This window comes from Astatotilapia calliptera, chromosome 3 (assembly GCF_900246225.1).
Source record: "Astatotilapia calliptera chromosome 3, fAstCal1.2, whole genome shotgun sequence".
NCBI lineage: Eukaryota > Metazoa > Chordata > Actinopteri > Cichliformes > Cichlidae > Astatotilapia > Astatotilapia calliptera.
The window spans coordinates 44,684,075-44,707,589 of record NC_039304.1 but is presented as its reverse complement, the minus strand read 5'-3'; the positions used below and the strand labels follow the sequence as shown (position 1 = coordinate 44,707,589).

The window sequence follows — 23,515 nt, the reverse complement described above, 5'->3', positions numbered from 1 at the left end:
AGAAACTCAAGCTAAACTGGTTTTGGGCTGTACTTTCATATATGCCAGTTTGTACCAGAACATGAAGCAGTGAGTCAGTGTAACATTTATTTAATTAGGCAAAGACCACATTCATATTCACAGTGGCAGCAAAGAAATGTTGAAAGTTAAAAACAGCAGCACACATCAGGACCATTTTAAAGATCACAGGTGACTACTTTACTTAATTCAAATTCTTTCACATTTTTGGCTCCTCCTTTCACTTTAGTGTATTTACTATATCCTGAAGTCCACATGTTGTTTTTTAATGAATTCATTTTGATCCACATGTTCTGCAGCTGTTTTCCTGTTGATTTGAAGTTTGTATTATGAAATCCTGATAATGTTAAAGCGTTAGTTATATTTGATGAACTCTGTAACGTTTGTCTTATTAAACAGTGTAACTGCTCCTGAAGGTTTTCATGTTCGAAGTAGAATGAAGGGCCATGCTCCAACTGATGTTCAGCCAGTATTTTAATCTTCTTTTCACCAGCAAACACCGTGAAAAACTTGGTGAAATGATCAATGAAAAACACGGATATTACATCAGGAGAACAAAATTACAACTCAAATAAAACATGCACACAAAGTAAATGCACCAACATACCGTGTGCGCCTTTCTACTGAACATTCATGAGCAATTGTAGTCATATCTTCAATATTTCCACCTTTTACACAAGCCAGCATTCTCTTTCTGGCTCGAGCCTTCAGTCTCTGGTGACATGTGCGTTTAATTGAGCATCACCCCAAAGCATGCGCACCACAAAGCGTCACACTCAGGCCCACCAGTAGGTGGCGACAACACAACATGAATCCAGATTAAACACCAAATGTTGAACATTGCAATTACATAATAATTACATTTCAATGCGACAGCTACAAACACTTTGGTGTGAAAAATGAAGAAATGGTCTCAGAACAAGTAGTTTGAGCCCTGATTTCTGATTCAAACTAATTTAACTGTTTTCAGTGGTACATGTGGAGGTTTATCACAGGAGGAGACACACCGACACATATTTCCTTTCAATTTGGTTTTCTACTTGTTTTCTATCTTTTTAGTTAATTAACTGATTTTAATTCTCAGATTTTGCCACCTAATTCATTATTTCCAAAGATATGCACGTGGCACAGTAACAGTATCTTTAGCAGTAGCTTGGGACCTGACGGTAAATGTTTACTTTGTCTCTCTGAGATTTACTGATAGAAAACTTTGCAGAGAGAACAACACAGTATGAACAGTCTTCTCACAGGTACTGATAAAGAAACAAATATAGAGTTTCTCTTAATTTTGCTTCAGTTTGTTTTCTTTAATCTTGAGCTTCACATGTTAAGTTTACAGATGGTGAGCTTAAGTTGCCAGAATGTAATGTTCCTACAAAAATACAGGCTAAGTGTGTACCCGTGTTAGTGATTTAACTGAGGCAGCTCAACAAAGCCAGTTCTTCTTTGTATTAATTGACTTGACAAAACCAACAAACCCAGGTGAGAGATAAAGGGTATCACAACAGTGGTTATCTGTTTTCTCTTATTTTGATCTAATACAGGGGACATTAAAGTCACTTTAGCAAAATGTATTTTAATAGTTGAACGTTATTGGCAATAGCTGTTACGGCCCTGGCCGTCTAGAGTTTGTTTCTGTGCTATGTCTTTAAGTATCTACAGGTCCTTCCTGATAGGAGAGCTGGCGGTGGGTTATTGGTCCCCTCATCATGTGGCTGTTTTTAAAACATCCCTCACCAGCAGTTGTTGGCGGCAGCAGGTGACAGCAGCAGCAGACCCATCCTTGGCCTCCAAACTTTGTGACATTCGTGTGTGTGATCCTTAAGACCTACAGAGCTTTGGACATAGTATGTAGACACATTTTCACTTGTAAATAGTAAACTGTAAATAAGCACTGAAGCAGAAGAGGAGAGCTGCCTTAATATTCTCCTGTTTATTTCAGTTAGGGAGTTAAGTGTAGCATGTGTCCTTTGTTTGGTTTATGTTTCACATAGGGTTTAGACAGCACCTCCTTTCCTGACTTAGCTTGTTTTGTTGTTGCTTTTTTTGGGAGGGGGGGGGGGGCGTGTTATTTCGGGCTTTGTTCATCCCAGAGTAAAGTTTTTCAGTGTAGACACAAATGAACCACCGCTCACTTCAAAGATTGGCTTCTGACTATGGTTTTTGGAACCAGGGTGGGGTCACTTCCTTTCCAACCCTTATGTTATGTTTCTGTACCCCTAGACTGGGGCGTAACAATAACCTACAAATATGACTGATTGGTTCTCTTATTTGAGCCCTGTGAGCTGAAAGTCACCATATTTTCATCAATCAACAAAATGCAGTGAATGAACAAAAGATAAATCAATAAGTGGTGTAAACACCTTTTGCCTTCAAAACAGCATCAATTCTTCTAGGTGCACTTGCACACAGTTTTTGAAGGTAGGTTGTTCCTACCAGCTTCCTCACATCCTTCTCTCTCTTCATGTAAACCCAGACACACTCGATGATGTTCAGGGTTCTGTGGTGGGCTGTACTATCACTTCCAGTACTTCTTGTTCTTCTCTACACTGAAGATAGTTCTTAATGACTGACTGTATGCTTGGGGTCATTCTCCTGCTGCAGGATAATTCAAATTCACTGAATCATCATTTGAATAGAGACAAATACATTCTTACTGCTCAGTTGCAGCTGCGGGTGACACGGGAAATTTTTACCTGCAGAAAAATTGTTGCTGCAAGAAGAACAGAGTGTAATCAGTGTTTATTAGTGGTGTCCTTTGGTGTACTGCAGTGCTTAGGATGACGTTTTACTTCAGTGCAGTTCAGTGATGGATGGAGGGAATTTTATTGTAGTCACAGAGATCCATAACAGGGAGCAGGAAAAGAGTTCCCACTGGATCACAATAATAAAGTCTAAGAGAACAAGATGTATTTAATTTTATCCAATCCAAACCATCTTTATTTATAAAGCACTTTAAAATACCCAGCACAGGACCAAAGTGCTATACAGTAAATCAGAATCAGAAAGGGTTTTATTGCCAAATGTTGAGCAGGTTTACAACATTAGGAAATTGCTGCGGTGCTTAGTGCAAACATACTGTCATAAATAACGCTTAAATAGACATGAGAAAAAAAACAAGAATAAGAATTAAAAGTGCTAAGTAGATAGATATATACATGAGTGCAGGTGGTGATCAGTGCCAAACATGGAATGATGCAGTGAACACAGTGTAGGGTCATGTGTTAGTGGCGGGAACAGTCATACGGTTATTGTTCATGTGTCCAACAGCAGAGGGGAAGAAACTGTTCTTATGGCGAGAGGTTCTGGTGCGAATGGACCGGAGCCTCCTGCCTGAGGGGAGCAGGTCAAACAGACTGTGTCCAGGGTGAGAAGGGTCAGCTGTGATCCGAGCTGCACGCCGCAATGTCCTGGAGGTGTACAGGTCCTGCAGAGATGGGAGTCTGCAGCCAATCACCTTCTCAGCAGAGCGCACAACACGCTGCAGTCTCTGTTTGTCCCTGATAGTGGCTCCAGCGTACCACACGGTGATGGAGGAGGTGAGGATGGACTCGATGATTGCAGTGTAGAATTGCATCATCGTCCGTGTTGGCAGGTTGAATTTCTTCAGCTGCCTCAGGAAGTACATCCTCTGCTGGGCTTTCTTAATGACGGAGGTGATGGTGGGCTCCCACTTCAGGTCCTGGGTGATGGTGGTACCTAGGAAGCGGAATGAGTCCACAGAGGTGATGAGGGTGTCAGTCAGGATGATGGGGGGGAGTGGGGCTGTGTGCTCCACTGTCTTCTGGGCATTCAGCACCAGGTTGTTGTGGCTGCACCAGGACACCAGACGTTCAACCTCCATCCTGTAGGCAGACTCATCCCCGTCCGAGATGAGTCCAATAGCGGTGGTGTCATCTGCAAACTTGATTAGCTTGACAGACTGGTGGGTGGAGGTGCAGCAGTTGGTGTATAGGGAGAAGAGCAGAGGAGAAAGAACACAGCCCTGAGGGGAGCTGGTGCTGATGGTCCGGGAGTCCGAGACATTCTTTCCCAGCCTCACATGCTGCTTCCTGTCCGTCAGGAAGTCAGTGATCCACCAGCAGATGGGATCAGGCACATTCATCTGGGAAAGCTTGCCTTGGAGATGGTCTGGAAGGATGGTGTTGAAGGCAGAGCTGAAGTCCACAAACAGGATCCTGGCGTAGGTTCCTGGGGAGTCCAGATGCTCCAGGATGAAGTGTAGGGCCATGTTGATGGCGTCATCTACAGACCTGTTGGCTCTGTATGCAAACTGCAGGGGGTCCAGGAGGGGGGCCGTGAGGGTCTTGAGATAGGAGAGAACCGGGCGCTCTAATGACTTCATGACCACAGATGTCAGAGCCACGGGTCTGAAGTCATTTAGTCCAGTGATCCTAGGTTTCTTGGGCACAGGGATTATGGTAGAGGACTGAAGCAGGCAGGCACATGACATGTCTGCAGTGAGGAGTTGAAAATGCCAGAAAACACTGGGGCCAGCTCGTTTACACAGTGTCTGAGGGTGGCAGGAGACACACCATCTGGGCCGGGAGCTTTTCGAGCATTCAGACTCTTAAACTGCTTCCTCACATCTGCTTCATGAATATGAAGAGTTGTGGTGGGAGGAGGTGGTGTGAAATCCTCCTTTGTGTGGGGTGAGGAGGGGGTGTTGTAGGTGAAGTGTTTGATGGTGGTGATGGGGGAGAGGTGGGGGAATGTGTCCAAAGTGTCTCTATTGTTGGGGCCGTTGGAGGCGTGAAAGCTGCCTGATGGCTCGTCAAAACGGCAGTAAAAGTCGTTAAGGGTGTTGGCAAATAGGTTAAGAACGATAGAATAAAACAAAACAGTAAAAAATAAAACACATAATACATCAAAATTAAAACAGCATAGAATAAAAAAAACACAGAAGAGGTCTGTCTTATCTCAAAAGGCATGTTGTTCCACAGTTTTGGAGCTGCTACAGAAAAAGCGTTTACGCTCAGTCCCGGGTACATTCAGGAACAGCTGATCAGCTGACCTGAGAAAGGCGGGTATATACGGCTGTAGCAGCTCAGAGAAATAAGATTAGACTAGGCCATGGAGGGCTTTAAAAGCAAATAAAATAATTTAAAAGGAATCCTAAAAAGAAATGGGCAGCAGGTGAAGTGAAGCTAAAATAGGGGAAATGTGCTCAAACTTTCAAGCTGCAGGATATTGGACGCTCTGTAGATGTTTGAAGCACTGACCCCTATATAAAGTGCATTACAGTAATCCAACCGAGTGCTAACAAAGGCGTTGATTACTGTGTCAACGTGCCTTTGTGAAAGAATTGGCTTTATTTTAGCTCGCTGCCTGAGCTGAAAGAAGCTTGATTTTACCACTGCTTTGATCTAATTGTCAAGTTTCAGATCACAGTCCACTTTGACCAGCAGGTTTGTGACAGTTGGCTTAACATACTGGGCCAAGGTATCTAAATATACATTTGGTGTCTCAGTGGGGCTGCCAAAAACCATCACCTCAGTCTTTTTGTCACTGAATTTCAAAAGGTTAAGAGACATCAAAGCCTTAATGTCATCAAGACACTAAAGTAATGGCTATGAAATAATTGCCTTTTTTCTGTAGAGTGAAATGCAATGCTGTGTTTTTCTCAGTATAGATCCAAGAGAGAGCAGATACAAAGAAAAGAGGAGGGGGCCTAGAACTGAGCTCTTTGGGACACCACACAAGAGAGGAGTGGAGGACGAAACATGGTCAGAGGCTGTGTCCCAATTCAGGGTCTGCACGCTTGAAGTACGCGCACTACGCGCACTACACGCACTACGCGCACTACGCGCACTACGTGTACTACGTACGACGCGTACTATAAGTACGAGAATATATATATATATATTGAATATTACTTAAACTCTCTTAAATTAACTTCCAATAAAAAAAGGTTTATCATTGATTGAAATTCATTCAGAAATGTTTAACGAATGAGCTGTCACAACTTTCAAGTACAAAGTTGTTATGAAGTCTGTCACATCCCCCCCCCCTTTTTTTTTCTTTTTTCTTTTTTTATCCTTTATTTATTTATCCTTCTTATTTCATTGTACTGTATATTGTTACTCTTATTTGCCTTGTATGTCTACTGTACAAACCAGAGGTGTGGACTCGAGTCACATGACTTGGACTCGAGTCAGACTCGAGTCATTAATTTTATGACTTTAGACTTGACTTGAAAAAATGTTCTAAGACTTGTGACTTGACTTGGACTTTTACACCAATGACTTGTGACTTGACTTGGACTTTTACACCAATGACTTGGGACTTGAATTGGACTTGAACCGGTTTACTTGAAAAGACTTGATATTTTACCCCAAATATAAAATTTAACATGCATATTATATAGAGATTGAAAATGTGACGTCATTCACTGGTAGAACCGCAAAGGATTCTGGGAACTCGTGGCAAGCGGTACTAGCGCACGCAGGCTTTCAATTAAAATCAGTCACACAGCGATAAAAAGAAACACAAAAATGTCAAGAAGCTGTTGTATTATTAACTGCAATAGCCGGTCGCATGACAGCCACGGGAAGCCGACGGGTAAAGAGATCGGTTGTTATCGGATTACGTCGTTGAAGAGAAATTGTTCGAGCCATGTTTCCGAAGTAACAAAGATGCGACGGATGGTCTGGATTGCAGCCATTCAAAGACCAAATATAACGTCCCAGAACTCTCCAGCTCACAGGTTAGTCTGCTCCAAGCATTTACACGAAGGTCAGTGTTTTTTAGTACTTAATACGTCATTTTCATAACATAATTAGTGATATAGGTTACAAGCAAATCTGGCGCTGAACAGAAATTGTCGCGCTATGCTCCTTTGTTTATTGTGCATAAATAGTGAATTGTCCTGACACAATATTGCGTTTCGCTTCTGTTATTATGGTACATTGACAAAAACATATACTTTTATTCACAGGATAAAACAGGTTTTTTGTATCACTAATTGCCCAGTACGATTATGTATTTATGACGACGATTTGTGAGACTGGTAAACTTATGATACGTACGATGGTCTTTCGTTCTACACGGTGCATTTCAAGGTCCTGCACCCATCCGGCGGTAAACTGTACCTGGGCTTGTTGCAGTGACCGGAAGTTACTAAACTTCATGAGTGTATGCACTCACTCCAAGAACCGTATGATTATAAATATGCATATAAATATGCTAAGATGAGATAGCTGACTTCATCTAACTAGCAAATGTTGTCCAGGCTACGTTGGTGATGCAGTTTTTTTTAATGTGTATGATATTTTTGTCATGCGATTTTAAAGCTGGTCCTACAACCGCATCCAAGAATAACATGCAGCTTATCTCAGAACTGTCGGTGAAAACTATTCTTGGAGCTAGGTTTAATTGAGCTGCATTTTAAAGAGGTGCAATTTCACAATTTGTGTATATTTTCTAAGTTCACTATTTTGTCATGTGTTGAGAAAAACACAGATTTTAAAATTACATGGTCTAATATTTACATTTAGCATAACTGCAACATTATTTTTTCTTTTTTTTTTTAAAGACTCGAAAGGACTTGAAATTCAAAGTTTCAGACTTGTGACTTGACTCGGACTTTTACACCAGTGACTTGAGACTCGACTCTGACTTGCCTGACATTACTTGAGACTTGACTTGAGACTTGAGGATAAAGACTTGAGACTTACTTGAGACTTGCAAAACAATGACTTGGTCCCACCTCTGGTACAAACTGAACTGGAATGTCTGACTGTTCGCTTTATGATTTCCATAAAGTTTCGAAAAAAAACAAAAACCTCTTCGGCCGCTCCCTTCTGCCGTATTTTGCGGCAAAATTCTCCACACCCACCGCCGCGCTATGAATTGTGGGATATATGGGACCACGAAGCGTACAACGGACCACGCATGATATTTGGGGAAATCGATTGTGCATTTGTAGTATGCATTTGAAGTACACTTCGAATTGGGACAGCCGTCGTCGCATGGCGGTGAGGTAACCGCACTTAAAATGCGTACTTCAAGTGTGCAGCCCCTGAATTGGGACACAGCCCCTGAATTGGGACACAGCCACTCACCCCCTCCTTCCTGGCTCACAGCTTTTTCTTCTTCTTGGTTGGCAACCAATGTTAAGGCGCATTACCGCCCCCTGGCTCACAGCTCAGTGGACATTTAGATGAGAAAATATGTATTTGACACATTCAAGAAAAAAAACATAAAAATAAAAATAAACAAAATAAATGTTTATATTTTGGTAGGAACTTGCTTTATTTTAAAAATGTTTTTGCTCATTTTTGCTCTATAAAATAGTTTATTTCTTTTAGAATCACTCATCTTAGCAGTAGGATTTACATGAAAAGAGAAACAAATTAAATTTGAGTGAAAATATACATTTTTGCAATGTCTGGTCAACTGACTCAGTGAATCAAATTACTCAAATTCGATTCGCTTTGGTGAGTGACTCATTCAATCTCGATTCAGTAAAAAGAATCTAATTTACCATCACTGGAATGGAAAGGACTGGAAAGGCGCTACTTTTGAATAACTCTCTCACGTGGTTACGTTGTGCAGCTGAGTCACGTGACAGCACAGCAACAAATCACAGCAGAGCCGGGGAAAGGGGGCGGAGCAAAGTGTCTGTGCAGGAGAGGAGTCGAGCAGAGAGAGCTGCTTTTTCATGAAACGGGAGTAAAGTAGTGAACTTACAGTAACATATACCACTACCAAAGTTTGGATCGATATCTGCATCGATCTGCACACCCTTGTCTCCTGGATCGTAGCTGAGATCAGCGTGAACCACGTGGGTCTCTGCTCACTGATCTGTTTCCTGTTTCTCTCGGTTTGTGGGCTCATCTAAAGGTAAGCACCGAGCTAACTTTAATGTGGGTTCCGTTTATGTTGAGTTTAGCTCTGTTGAGGATAATAGATTGCTTGGTATACACTGGAGTTAGACAGACTGTAGAATTTGTGATTGCTTGCTACATTATGAAATGGTGGTTGCTAGGGGGTAAGAATATATATAGAAAATTAGTCTTGGTATATGAACAAAAGGATGGGCTGCAGGGCAGGAGAACAGTCTACCCCCACCCCTAGGACAGGAAGCCACAGGTACAAGCCTGGGGGAGGGCAACCCCAGGGTGAATAATAGAGATTAACAGACCACGTGACGTTCGCGTAGAGCTGGGCGATATAAGATTTTTTCATATCATGACATGTTTTTTTCATTTCAGGCGATAACGATATCTAAGATAAGATAAGATAGAACTTTATTAATCCCTCGGGTGGGTTCCTCTGGGAAATTCGATTTCCAAAAAAGCACAGCACCGACAGAAGTTACAGAGTTATACACACACACACACACATATATATAAATACAGAGACAATATAAATAAAATATACGAAGGGGATAAATAGAATAAATAGGAATAAAAATAAAAATACAAGTGAATTGCACATTTCAAGTATTGAGTCTATTGCACCGTTGACTATTTACAAAAGTATTGCACAAAAGGTATTGCACAGTGAGGTGAAGAGGCACTACAGCTTAGTTGTTCCCTCCTTTGTCCTCCTGTTTCCTCTCCCCTCCAGAGAGGAGTTAAACAGTCTGATGGCGTGTGGGACAAAGGAGTTTTTAAGTCTGTTAGTTCTTGTCTTTGGGAGAAGCAACCTGTCACTGAACAGACTCTTCTGGTTGTTAATGGCCGTGTGCAGAGGATGCCTGGCATTGTCCATAATGTCCATCAGTTTCTTTAATGTCCTTTTCTCTGCCACTGTCACCAGAGTGTCCAGCTTCATGCCGACCACAGAGCTAGCCCTCCTGATCAGTTTCTCCAGCCTGGATGAGTCCTATCTATCACGATATAAGCCAAATAACTATATTTGTAAGATTTAAATGTGCCGTTGCTCACAAGTAAAATTTGAAATAATCAGCAGCTTGTTTTTATTTATATATTTATTTCCCATAAGTTCATCCATTAAACGGACGCGAATGGATGGATGAAGTTCAACAGGGTAGATGTACTTAAGGAACATGAGACTTTTTCAGATAAATAAAGGCAAATATTGCAAACTACACAAAAGGCAGCGGCTAAAGTGTTTAAGTTTCAAAATAGAACAAACAAAACAGACTACTAAATTGTCAATTCCACTTAGAAACAAAATATTAATTCTAAAAATAAGTCTTAGTTTGTTTTACAGAAGAACAGACAAAACTGACTAACTTTTGTCAATATCAAATAAACTGAGAACTAAAAGGAAATTCTCAATCTCTCCTTGTTGTATAGCTTAGCTTTTCAAACAGTTTTAACAGTTACTTTAGTCTGACAAAAGCTGAATGACGAATTAGCGCTTCCAGTCAGAGACTGAGGCTACGTCCACACGTACACGGGTATTTTTGAAAACGGAAATTTTCCGTTTTCGTTTTAAAAAATAATCCCGTCCACACATAAAGGCAGAAATGAAGGAAAACACTGGTATGAACTTGCCAAAGCAGCAGGTGGAGCTAGATTCCTAATCGTGCAGAAATGTTGGCCAATCAGATATCTAGAAGCCTCGGTGGGAAAAAGTAAACAAAGCTGGGGCATAGAAGCAGAACCGAGTCGTATGTGTGGAGGGACAGTAACTGTGTGTATATGTAAGCATTTAAACACTGCAGAGAGTAGAATTAACAGTAACAGTATTGTAGAAATTCATTTCACCGAAACAATAACGTGGCGCACAGTGTGACGCATGCACCAGTTTATTGTATTTCCAGACTTGCTTCCGGCACAATTTACAGTGCACGCTACTCTGTTTTTTGTCAGACTTGAAATAGCCGAAATACCTTCACACTACGGAACTTCTATGGCTCTTCCGTTTGACAATCTCTCCGGCATTGGAACCATCATCTGTTTTCTCTTCGGTAACCTTCGGTCACGCTCGGTTGATTTTTCTAGTTGGCACACTCATTTCCTCCATTACCCGGGCATTAATGTTGCTGGCTGCTTCCCAAACAAATACAAATGTACGGCTTGGCACTTGTGCTGTACGTAACAAGTCATGCGACGTGACGCTGCGGCTGTGATTGGTTCGGCTCAGCGCTACTTAATTTGGATTGGCTGACCTCTTTTTTTTTTTTTTTTAAGAGGACAAGAGCGGCGAGGTCTATCGCGATAGTTTAATTTCTCTATCGAGTAAAAGTTATATCGCGATACATATCGTTATCGTTCTATCGCCCAGCTCTTCTTTCGCGCATTGCATGCCGGGAACTCATGGCAAAACATTCCAAGTACCGCATCAAATGCAAGCATTTGTAGCACCGCAAAACGTTCATTCTCCGGTTCCAATAAATTCTTTCTTTTTCTTTGCCCCCCAAAAAAGGTATGTACAAAACGAAGGAGAACAATGTGGCCTGAAGTTACTAAACTTCATGAGTGTATGCACTCATGAAGTTTAGTAACTTCAGGCCACTGCAACATGCCCAGGTACGGTTTACCGACGGATGGTTACAGGACCTTGAAATGCACCGGACTGAGGCAATTTTCCCTCAGGATGACCAGGCATCGCGTGCTGGTGATTTAGCAAAACTCACCTGAGGAATCCTGCTTGACAACGCCACATTCTTATAGAAAATTTCAAAATTAGCTGCAACACACCTTGTGAGCTGGATTTGAAGTGGGTTTAATAAACACTTTACAATTTGAATGGAAACATGCCAGCCAACACAAGGATCATCTCGGAAATTCGGCCACCACCCTTATATCTTATATACACCATCACAGACACTCTCAAACAAAGAACATTCCACAGCACATCATGCATACCTAAAGGTTCAGTCCAGCTCATCCATGACCTTCTCCCACACTAAGAAACGTTATGACCACCCGTCACCTCCCTTAGAGCAGGATGTCTGGAGCTCTTCCAGTCTACGATGGGTCCACTGTGAGGGTGCAATAACATGGGCCCACTGGTGATAACATTCTATATGCATGCATACAACTGGTGAACACTAAAGTGAGGAAATAATATTACTATTACTAATGTGATATGATTTATAGGAAAGGAAATGTGCCACTGCAACATGCATAACAGCGCTGGTAAATACACACAGAAATTAACAACTACAAGATTAAGTCTGCATGGCCCACAAGCTCATGCGACCCTAGGATGTTGCTGTCATCTTCCTGCTCCTGGAAAAACATACATACATCTACCCTTTCCTTGTCTGCTTGGAATAGGTGCAATCTGCATATCAGTGTCAAGTCAGTGAACCATTTGTCCCCATTATCAGTCCAGTAAGTCCCCATTGCGATGTGGAGAAGCTCACTTTACGATCATTTTTCCAGCAACACTATTGTATAGCACTTTTAGTTCCAATCATGCAGGCCTGCTTAACGGACAGCAGACTCTCAAACAAAACTCTCAGTGTACTCCTCAAACATGAAAAGAAAAAAAAAGAAAATACTACAAAATATAAAAATATGAAAGTCTAGTTTTAGGACTTGCCAAAGCATACTCATCTCCTTAAACTGATAAATCAAACCAAAACGTCTTGACAGGTTCCACTTGGTAAAAGAAAAATGTAGCTGCCAAATAAATCCCCAAAACATTCATCCACCAGCCACACACATTTCACACAACCCTAATGTCCTATTAGATAATAAGTTTATTCCCATGCAACCAGGTGTATGTCATGGTAAAGCATCCCTCACACATTTGAATTTGAATGTATTTATTTAAAAGGGACAGTGCAGTTTGACATAGTCCAAGTACAAAACATGAAACTGATGTAACGGACATAAGTTTATAGCTATTGCAAATTTTCAACAATTGTCCCTTGTTGGGCTTACAATCAAAATAAATACATTTTACCATAAAACATACATTTTCATAAAGCCAAAATACATCGTAAATACAACTACAATTAATAGACAATAAATAAAAATAAAATCATTAGTAAAATGACTACATCTCTGATTTCCCTCTAACCAAACTTTAACCTTCAATAGAAAGGATCTGATGTCTGTAATCAATTTGATTTTGGTTGGAAGTGGGCTCCACAGATTGCAAGCCTCTATGGAAAATGCCGTCTGACCAAATTTAGATCTGCGATATGATATCTTACAGTTTCCGTTCAATTTAAGAAAACACTGTTTCATCTTGTTCTCTCTATAAACTTCACAAGATGCTTGGTTGAACTTTCCCTCCTCTGAGGTAAACTTTTATTAAACTCTTAATAAACAGTCATGAGTCTCTGCTTCTCACCTTCCGGTGTTACACTCTCAAGACTCCGGGCGGAACACACAGGTAAATGCAATTCCGCTTGCTACATCCCTTTTCTTTTACAAAGACAATGAACTATTCATAAGTCTCTCTTTTTGTTTTACTGCATGCAGTTCCTCTACAGCCTGTCCCGCTATTGTTTTGTTGTATTCTCTTGAAATCTCCATTGCTCTACAAATATCTAGACATCTGTCTAATGTGAGGTTCTCTTCTCTGAGCAACCTTTCCCTCCAACTGGAGCTGTTCGTGCCACAGACGATCCTGTCTCTGATCAGTGAGTCTTTTAATTGTCCAAAGTTGCAGGTGCAATCAATATTTTCTCCTGGAGCCTGATTGCATGCAAAAAATCTGTATCTCTCGACAGTCTCATTAACTTTGGGATTATAGTGTTCATCAATTTTTCTCATCAGCTCACTTACTGTTACCCTTGCCTCAGCTGCCACCATGTTTCATCTTGTTCTCTCTAAACTTGCTCGGTTGAACTTTCCCTCCTCCGAGGTAAACTTTTATTAAACTCTTAATAAACAGTCATGAGTCTCTGCTTCTCACCTTCGGGTGTTACACTGTCAAGACTCCGGGCGGAACACACAGGTAAATGCAATTCCCCTTGCTACAAACACGAATGATTAAAACTCCTAAAACTAAGTAGATTATGTTTCTCTAAAATGTGACAATGATGCCAGGGCTGCACCATTTTGCATAAAATGAGAATCACAATTTTTTTGCTTAGAATTGAGATCACGATTCTCTCACGATTTTCTTTTCCAATATAAATATTTATTGCACTTACTCCGTAATTTCTTTGTGCCTGGGGGAGTTTGACGGGTATGGGGAAGTGCTGTATAAGGTTCCCGTTATTGATGTTTGGGTGGTTGACGGGGACTGATTTTCTCCTGTCACTTTCTTGGCCTTTACAGCTTCGTCATATTGCACTTTATGGTGACGTTTAAGGTGGTTATACAAATTCGTAGTGTTAGCTTGCGGTGCTGCTACTATGGCAAAACACAGCTTGCAAATGATATCTTTTTGACTCTCATCTTCTTTGAAACCAAAAACCTTCCACATGGAGGAACGAGAACCTTTTCTTGGAATTAATGTTACAGTGGGGTTGTCATTCTCACCACCATCAGAGCTTTTCCTCTGCACTCATTGTGGTTTCTCCCCTCCGGCAGTTTCTCTCACGTGCTCTTCGTTGTTTTTTCCCTTTCCAGCTGGCTTCTGTATCACGTGGTATAAGGCTCTGCCCTTGTCATGAAGAGTGAGCGCTTGTTTTCATGCAGATTATGTCCCGGAGCAAAACGCGGTACAATCGTCATCTTTTTTTTTCTTTTCTTACATCATTGTCATTTGGAAATGAGATGGCACATAAGTATGAATTGAGATCGCGATTTTCTAACATTTAATTGTGCAGCCCTAAATGATGCCATCGGACAGATTTGACATAGGACACAGACCTTCAAAATAAAACAGGAAACATGAGACACAGACATGACAATACAAACTTGATAACATAAGACACTCGGCATGAAACACAAAGGGTGAGGAAACTTAAATACAGGGGAAGAAAATAAAAGGTAAATCTAATAACCAAATGAACTTCGCTGACCTAAAGAACTTAAACATAGAACTCAAAACACTGGTTCAAAAGACTCAGGAACGTGACAAATGCATAAATAACTGAGCTGCTGAAGCAGGTATATAGTGCTGAATTAACTCAAAACAATTCAGATTAGCCTTGACCGTCTTAGCAATCTTCTTTAGATGCTTGTCCAATTTAAGACGTAAATCAAAAATTATTCCTAAAAACTTCTCATCTTACTAAGTGAGTTGAACAAGATGATAAAATCAGAAACACAGGCTTAAAATACCATCTGGTATTCATTGCATTGCATGTGTGTGTATGTGTTAGTAGGATTAAAACACTCTGTGCTTATTAGGGCTGCCACGATTACGTTGACTAGTCACGATTACGTCGACTATCAAAAGCGTCGACGACTGATTTAATAGTCGACGCATCGTTTGAAGCTTTGTAAGATCACAAAAGACGCAGGAATAAGTAGTAGGATTTAAGAGTGTAATAACGGACTGAAACAGAAGATGGCAGCACTGCATGCACAAGGATGCTAGCTGCCGTTAAACCCCGAAGAAGAAGTAGCTCTGTCCCAGAATTCATAGCGCAGCCCAGGTCAGTTTTCAACAATGGTGGCAGCTAGTTGTAATATTACTCTTATTATTCTTTCTGTGTCACAAAATAAACGTTTAACATATTTTCAGAATGTAACTGTATAAACCTCAAATATCTGCTCAGTTTATCAAGACACCACATATTTTCAAAAGTGCTCCGACGTTTTCGGAGACGTCTGTTGCCCACTAGCTCGATAGCTAGCCGGGGTTCAAGGCTCACTAGAGCCCATGAGAGCACCGGACTCCCGGCAAATCGTTGTCAAACCCACCGCTGTCTTTCACTACTCAGGGGCCCGTTCTTCGTACCTCGCTAAGTAGGTTAGCTGGATTTGATTGTTGACGATTTCGCGTGATCTTGGATCGTTCGGTTCCCCGAAGCTCATCCGTGACTTGCTGTCATAGCAACAGAGCCGTAAGCGTAAACCTGCTCGGGAGCAGGTTTACTTTATGTAAACAGGATTAGATCGCGGCCACGCAGGTATGTCCGCTTCATTTATACGAAAGCAACAGCGATATTCCACCACAGTTTCACCATAAATAAATAACATCAATGTAACTAAAGACAATGCAGCACCTGATCCATTTATTGATTTCACACAGATACATACAGGACATTTCCTAAAAAAGGGAAATGTACTATTAACATTCTATTACATGTATGTGATTATTACAGATGTAATTCATATTTCAGAGTAGCAATTGCAAATTACTTTGTGTAATCAAGATGAGAGACCACGGCTATAAAAGCGAAGGTGGATTTGGGAAGCCTGTCGCAGTCCTGTCCGTATACGCGAGCCACCCATTGCGGAAGGTGCAAGATTGATAAGGAGAGTTTTCAGAATTCAGCGTATATTGCGGGACAGACAGGATCCTTTAGCTCAGCGCGACAGTGTGCTCATAGAGAGATATCGATTTTCCCGTGAGGGTATTATTCACTTAACCAACTTGTTGACGAGGGGGTGCAGGACCACCACCTGTCTTTTTTTTTGCTCTGCCCTTTTCTTGGTTGCTGTTATAAACAAACAGATTATTCCAGGGTCTCTTTCCAAGAGACGAAAAGCAATATAAGTGATAAATATTACCATTCTGTAGAATATTCTTATATTTCACTTTTACTTGTTCCCATGTTCTAGTGGGTCCTGTTGTGGCTCTAATGTGAAAGGGGATATAATATAACATATTATAATATAATGTAATATAATATTGGATAATATAGTGTAATATAATAAATCTACCCTACCGCCTACTGATGTTGGCCAGAGGGGCCGATGGCGCGATATGGCAGCCTGGCTTCTGTCAGTCTGCCCCAGGGCAGCTGTGGCTACAACTGTAGCTGCCTCCACCAGTGTGTGAATGTGAGAGTGACTGAATAGTGGCATTGTAAAGCGCTTTGGGTGCCTTGAAAAGCGCTATATCAATCCACTCCATTATTATTGTTATTATTAAATTACTTACGAGTTTAATTTGTCAGCAACTTTCTGCCAGCCCTCTCTCCTTGCTTTTGCAGCCTTTGCAGTGTTCCCTTGCGTTCTGATTAAACTCTGAAACTCCTGAAATCCCTCACTCAAGAGTTCTTGCTCTGCTGCTGAAAAATACCGAGCCGAGCGCGCTCCGTCGACATTTTCCCCGACCAATCAGAGGGTTGCCGATCAATGTTTCCACTATCGATGCGTAGCCCCTTTTACGACACCCAGTGATGTCACATTACTGCGTCCAGCTGTACTAATCGTCAACAGCAGGTGTGTTCGGGGAACCGGATTAGCGAGCTCACGGTTAGCGCGATGGTTTGGTCTTGGATGTGTCATTTGATCTTGGATGTAGTGAGCGACGTACGAAGAACGGGCCCCAGGTTAAACATATATAAGTCACTTAGATAACTTACAAATGTTATTGTTTGGCTTTTTTTTTAGTATTTTATTTGTTCCTGAGTAAATCGGTTTGGCTGAGATTAAAGTTATAGTTTTTACACAGCTGAATAAACGTCAAGCAGACAACTGATTATCAGAAGCATGAGATGCTCGAGAATATACTCTGGTGTCCCGTTATATTTTAGATAGCAAGGAGTTTATTAAACTTCACCGAAACAATCTGCAAATTTCATTAAAATGTAATAAACTATCATCTTGTCTTTATTTTTAGTTAGCACATACTTTAAACACTTAAAGCTGTAAGCTAATGATAGTTATATAAGAGCAGATGCATGCTGGTGCAATAAGCTGTATGTTTTACGTCCAATGGATGCATGATCTGATTAGTCGACTAATCGCAAAAATAATCGGTGACTAGTCGACTATCAAAATAATCATTTGTGGCAGCCCTAGTGCTTATGTATGTCGTTTTAATTACTGTCGCCTTTTTCTGAAACAAATCTGTTTACTACACCTTCTTGTTTCAGAAACACCTAAAGAGGAAAGTCTCTATTGTAGTCAGGCACAGCTAAATTCTGCTTGTGAGTTAACCTAGCAAACCACACCGTGTGTTGTTAACACCTTAAACATGTACCTCCTCATGCCACTTCCTCTATGATTTTTGACACCCCTATATGGTGTCACGGCGGGGTGCGCCGATGTGTGTGGAAACAGGACCCAAAAGCAGATGATGACGAGGAATTGTAATGATTAACAGAAAAGTGAACCTTTATTGCGATGACGGCAGGGAATGAACCAAGAGACCAAAACAAACAGGCAAAACACTAAGAAACAAAACACTATAAGGTACTAAGACCAAAAACTATAACTATAACTGAGGAGGAAATAAACAGGCTAAGACTATGACTAACGTGGAAATAACAGACGAAAACTAGACCTATGACTGAGGTGAGGTAAACAGACGAACCGACAATGGCATGAAGAAAACAAAAGGCTTAAATACAGACATGAGGTGATCAGGGGAAGTGGGGACACATGGCGGAACAGCTGACTGACATAAACCTAATGACAGGACCAGGAGAGGAAAGCTAAATACAATGAACAAAGAACACATGACACTGTCAGAATAAAACAGGAAACACTAAAACTAGACATGACAATACAAACTTAACAAACCTAATGCGTGATGAATAATACAAGAACCCAAAACATAGAAAATCAGAGGAACAATAAACAATAACAGCCCAAACTAAAGACAGATAGGAAAAGACACAAAACTAATCACATAACCAAATGAGACAAATACAAACATAAACTCAGAGCGCTGGGTCAGAGACCCAGCCTGTGACATATGGAGGACAACAAGAGCCACGCACATCAAAATAAAGAATTCTGTGCTTAAATAATGAATTGTAGAATAAATTCTCCATTTGTAAAATAATTCCACATTAACATAGTGAGTTTCGAAATGTTTTTTAAAGTCCTCATTACCATCCTAGCTCCCCTAGGATGGTAATGAGGTGCTTGAAATGTTGTAGGTGGCTGAGTTTATACTGCTACCATTAAGACTGATCAGGACTCCGTCTTGTGGATCTATGGAAGTCCATATATACAGGGTGTAGCATCCCCTGGGTAAAGGTGGTGATGTGCAGGGGGGGTCAGTGGTTTTTCCCTTTCAAGTTCTTGTAGGCAACTGATGACTTTCTTTTTGTAGTTGCTTCTGGGGTTTCACCTTGAAGCTTCATAGGTATTGTTGTCACTGAGGAGTTTAGTCATGTTTATTTGCTCTGCTTCTTTTTGTCAGGGATAAAATACAAATATATACTTTTTGTGTCCCAGCTGAGTAACAGGAGGAGAAGAGTCTGGTGGTGCAGCAGAGGAACAATTTCAGCCATTTGGACTCAGCTCAGCCACTACAGAGGAAACAATGACTTCAACACAAAAGGTAAGAAAAACATCACAGTTACACTGTTATTGAAACTGCGTGCACAGCTGGTTGGTTTTTAAAAACCTGTTAACAGCAGCTTTATCTTTTCCATCCTGGGCTCCTCCATATATACAGAATCTACATTCACAACCAAAAACCACAGAAGTTACAAGAAAATACAAAGATCATATTTTCTCTACACACATTGAAACAACAATATCATCAGTTGAACTCAAATATTTTTCTGAAGTAAAAGAGTTTCTTTGATGATCAATATTTCTTCAATAATGTCATTTTCATTACAACTCTCATTGTAGCACATCATTGTAATGTGATACTATCACCAGAAGGTGGTGGTAACACACCTACAATGTGTTTTTTGACATGTCTGATTCCACCAATGGAGGGAGTTTCAGTTTGTTCCACGACTGCATTTCACTCACTGCCTCTGTTTGTATCTCTGTCACTGCAGGACCAACATGGAGCAAGAAGTCAGCGCTCTCAGGAGGCCGACAAACCTCACAGAAGAAAAGGAAAGAAAACCTACAGCTGTGATGAGTGTGGGAAGGATTTTACCCGGGCTGGACACTTAAAAAGACACCAACTCATCCACAGTGGAGTTAAACCTCACAGCTGTGACTTGTGTGGAAAGTCTTTTACCCTGGCTGGATATTTAAAAACACACCAACTCATCCACACTGGAGTTAAACCTTACAGCTGTGACTTGTGTGGAAAGTCTTTTACCTTGGCTGGACACTTAAAAAAACACCAACTCATCCACACTGGAGTTAAACCTTACAGCTGTGACTTGTGTGGAAAGTCTTTTACCTTGGCTGGACACTTAAAAACACACCAACTCATCCACACTGGAGTTAAACCTTACAGCTGTGACTTGTGTGGGAAGGATTTTACCTGGGCTCTAAGCCTAAAAAAACACCAACTCATCCACAGTGGAGTTAAACCTTACAGCTGTGACTTGTGTGGAAAGTCTTTTACCCAGGCTGGAGACTTAAAAAGACACCAACTCATCCACACTGGAGTTAAACCTTACAGCTGTGAGTTGTGTGGGAAGGATTTTACCTGGGCTCAAAGCCTAAAAAAACACCAACTCAACCACAGTGGAGTTAAACCTCACAGCTGTGACTTGTGTGGAAAGTCTTTTACCCTGGCTGGATATTTAAAAACACACCAACTCATCCACACTGGAGTTAAACCTTACAGCTGTGACTTGTGTGGGAAGGATTTTACCTGGGCTCAAAGCCTAAAAAAACACCAACTCATCCACAGTGGAGTTAAACCTTACAGCTGTGACTTGTGTGGAGAGTCTTTTACCCACGCTGGAAGCTTAAAAACACACAAAGTCATCCACAGTGGATTTAAACCTTACAGCTGTGACTTGTGTGGAAAGTCTTTTACCCACGCTGGAAGCTTAAAAATCCACCAAATCATCCACAGTGGAGTTAAATCTTACAGCTGTGAGTTGTGTGGAAAGTCTTTTACCAAGGCTGGGGGCTTAAAAACTCACCAACTCATCCACAGTGGAGTTAAAGCGTACATCTGTGACTTGTGTGGAAAGTCTTTTACCCTGGCTCAAAACCTAAAAATACACCAAATCATCCACAGTGGAGTTAAAGCGTACAGCTGTGACTTGTGTGGAAAGTCTTTTACCCACGCTGGAAGCTTAAAAACACACAAAGTCATCCACAGTGGAGTTAAAGCGTACAACTGTGACCTGTGTGGAAAGTCTTTTACCCTGGCTCAAAACCTAAAAAGACACCAAATCATCCACAGTGGAGTTAAAGCGTACAACTGTGACCTGTGTGGAAAGTCTTTTACCCACGCTGGAAGCTTAAAAACACACAAACTCATCCACAGTGGATTTAAACCTTACAGCTGTGAGTTGTGTGGAAAGTCTTTTACCCAGGCTGGGGGCTTAAAAACTCACCAACTCATCCACAGTGGAGTTAAAGCATACATCTGTGACTTGTGTGGAAAGTCTTTTACCCTGGCTCAAAACCTAAAAACACACCAAATCATCCACAGTGGAGTTAAAGCGTACAGCTGTGACTTGTGTGGAAAGTCTTTTACCCTGGCTGATAACCTAAAAAAACACCAAGTCATCCACAGTGGAGTTAAACCTTACAGCTGTGACTTGTGTGGAAAGTCTTTTACCCACGCTGTAAACTTAAAAACACACCAACTCATCCACAGTGGAGTTAAACCTTACAGCTGTGAGTTGTGTGGAAAGCGTTTTACCCAGGCTGGGGGCTTAAAACGACACCACGTCATCCACAGTGGAGTTAAACCTTACAGCTGTGACTTGTGTGGAAAGTCTTTTACCCACGCTATAAACTTAAAAACACACCAACTCATCCACAGTGGAGTTAAACCTTACAGCTGTGAGTTGTGTGGAAAGTCTTTTACCCAGGCTGGGGGCTTAAAACGACACCACGTCATCCACAGTGGAGTTAAACCTTACAGCTGTGACTTGTGTGGAAAGTCTTTTACCCACGCTATAAACTTAAAAACACACCAACTCATCCACAGTGGAGTTAAACCTTACAGCTGTGACTTGTGTGGAAAGTCTTTTAAATCTCCACATCAGCTGAAAAAACACCAACAGATCCACACCAGAAAGTAACTCTACAAGTGCAGTTACTGTGAGGATGTCTTTAATTTTTTATCTTGTAATTTTAACCTGATTGTTTGGAACAAATATTATCAGTAAACTTATGGAGGAATTCCTCGACTTACAATGTCTTTGTTTAGAAGTGGAGCGAAGCACATGGATCCATTTCTCAACCCTGTCGTCACTGTGGTGGTGGGAAAGCATTTTTCTGTGATCTTTTTAGAAAGACTTCCAATCATCAACCACAACCACATAAAACCACATCAACATAGCCACACTGGAGACAAAATGAACTACTGCAAAGAATGCGGGAGAGGCTTCCACACACCAAGCACATTAAAAATACATGAACTCTTCCACAGTGGGGTCAAAAAGCACATCTGTGACCAGTGTGGGTCATCCTTCACCACTGAACATGAGCTCAATGAAAAAGCATAAGGGAATCCACACAGGAGAGACACCACACAAGTGCAGACACTGTGACAAAAGCTTCTCACAATCAGGTCATCGTAACAAACATGAACGTACACACATGGAAGTGAAATTCAGCTGTGACCAGTGTGACAAGAGCTTCAGGAATCTCAGTTCATACTCCGAACACAAACGATCCCACGCTGTAAATAAACTGTTTCACTGTTACCAATGTGCAAAAACCTTCACTTCATTATCTGCTCTGTGCAAACATCAGCCTGATCATGCAGGACTGAAATCACTGGATCACAATGAATCTGAAGAGAGAGAAAGATCCTCTTCTGGTTTCAGGCTCAGACTTAAAAACCTTGAGATCAGGCTCCACAGAGTTCAGATGGAATCTCCTGTAAAGAGTGTCAGCTGATGTCACACTTGGATCTGATGAGGTAGCTCTGATTTCTGGAGCTGCAGTGAATAATCCTGAATGCTACATTTAGGAAGCTGCATGTATAGATATGCATATCAAGTTTATTATTTTTCCTTTGAGGGATTTTAATTCTCTAAAATGTTATCCCTGTTACATTTTATTCTTTGTTTATTAGGACACAGTAGTGTTTAGTAGTTGTATTCATTTTATGTGTTACCTAAGTTAAATTTCAATCCTTCCTTCATATTTAATCTTTTGCTGAGGTAAAATCTTCTCTTAAATCATTTTCTCCCAAAACTACAAATGTTTTCACAGCAGTTGCTCTTAAAACCTCCAAAATGAACTAAATCTGTCCACCAGCTTTGAAACAACCCCTGCTGTGACTTTATGTCCAGAAAAAAAGAAACTCAAGCTGAACTAGTTTTGGGCTGTACTTCCATGTAATGCCAGTTTGTACCAGAAGATGAAGCAGTGAGTCAGTGTAACCTTTATTCAATTAGGCAAAGACCACATTCATATTCACAGTGGCAGCAAAGAAATGTTGAAAGTTAAAAACAGCAGCACACATCAGGACCATTGTAAAGATCACAGGTGACTACTTTTACTTAATTCAAATTCCTTCAAATTTTGGCTCCTCCTTTCACTTTAGTGTATTTACTGTATCCTTGAAGTCCACATGTTGTTTTTTAATGACTTCATTTTGATCCACATGTTCTGCAGCTGTTTTCCTGTTGATTTGACGTTTGTATTATGAAATCTTGATAATGTTAAAGCATTAGTTATATTTGATGAACTCTGTGTAAAGT

At 41.0% G+C, this 23,515-nt stretch overlaps 2 protein-coding genes across 2 annotated transcripts in view; both read left to right on the top strand.

Moving 5' to 3' along the window:
* LOC113015006 (zinc finger protein 596-like) overlaps nucleotides 1–422 on the top strand; it is a gene marked incomplete at its 5' end in the record, with an annotated part of 4,568 nt that extends 4,146 nt beyond the window's left edge. The window contains one exon of the mRNA XM_026156898.1: nucleotides 418–422. Within this exon, the coding sequence (XP_026012683.1) occupies nucleotides 418–422 (5 nt within the window). The remainder of the gene's footprint in view (nucleotides 1–417) is intronic.
* An 18,820-nt stretch (nucleotides 423–19,242) lies between these two features.
* On the top strand, nucleotides 19,243–22,365 carry LOC113010474 (zinc finger protein 99-like). The gene is made up of 3 exons (XM_026149543.1): nucleotides 19,243–19,260; nucleotides 19,715–19,968; nucleotides 20,716–22,365. Exons 1-3 carry the CDS (start codon nucleotides 19,243–19,245, stop codon nucleotides 21,881–21,883), a joined length of 1,440 nt encoding a protein of 479 aa, XP_026005328.1. The 3' UTR covers nucleotides 21,884–22,365.
* The last annotated feature ends 1,150 nt before the right edge of the window (nucleotides 22,366–23,515 follow it).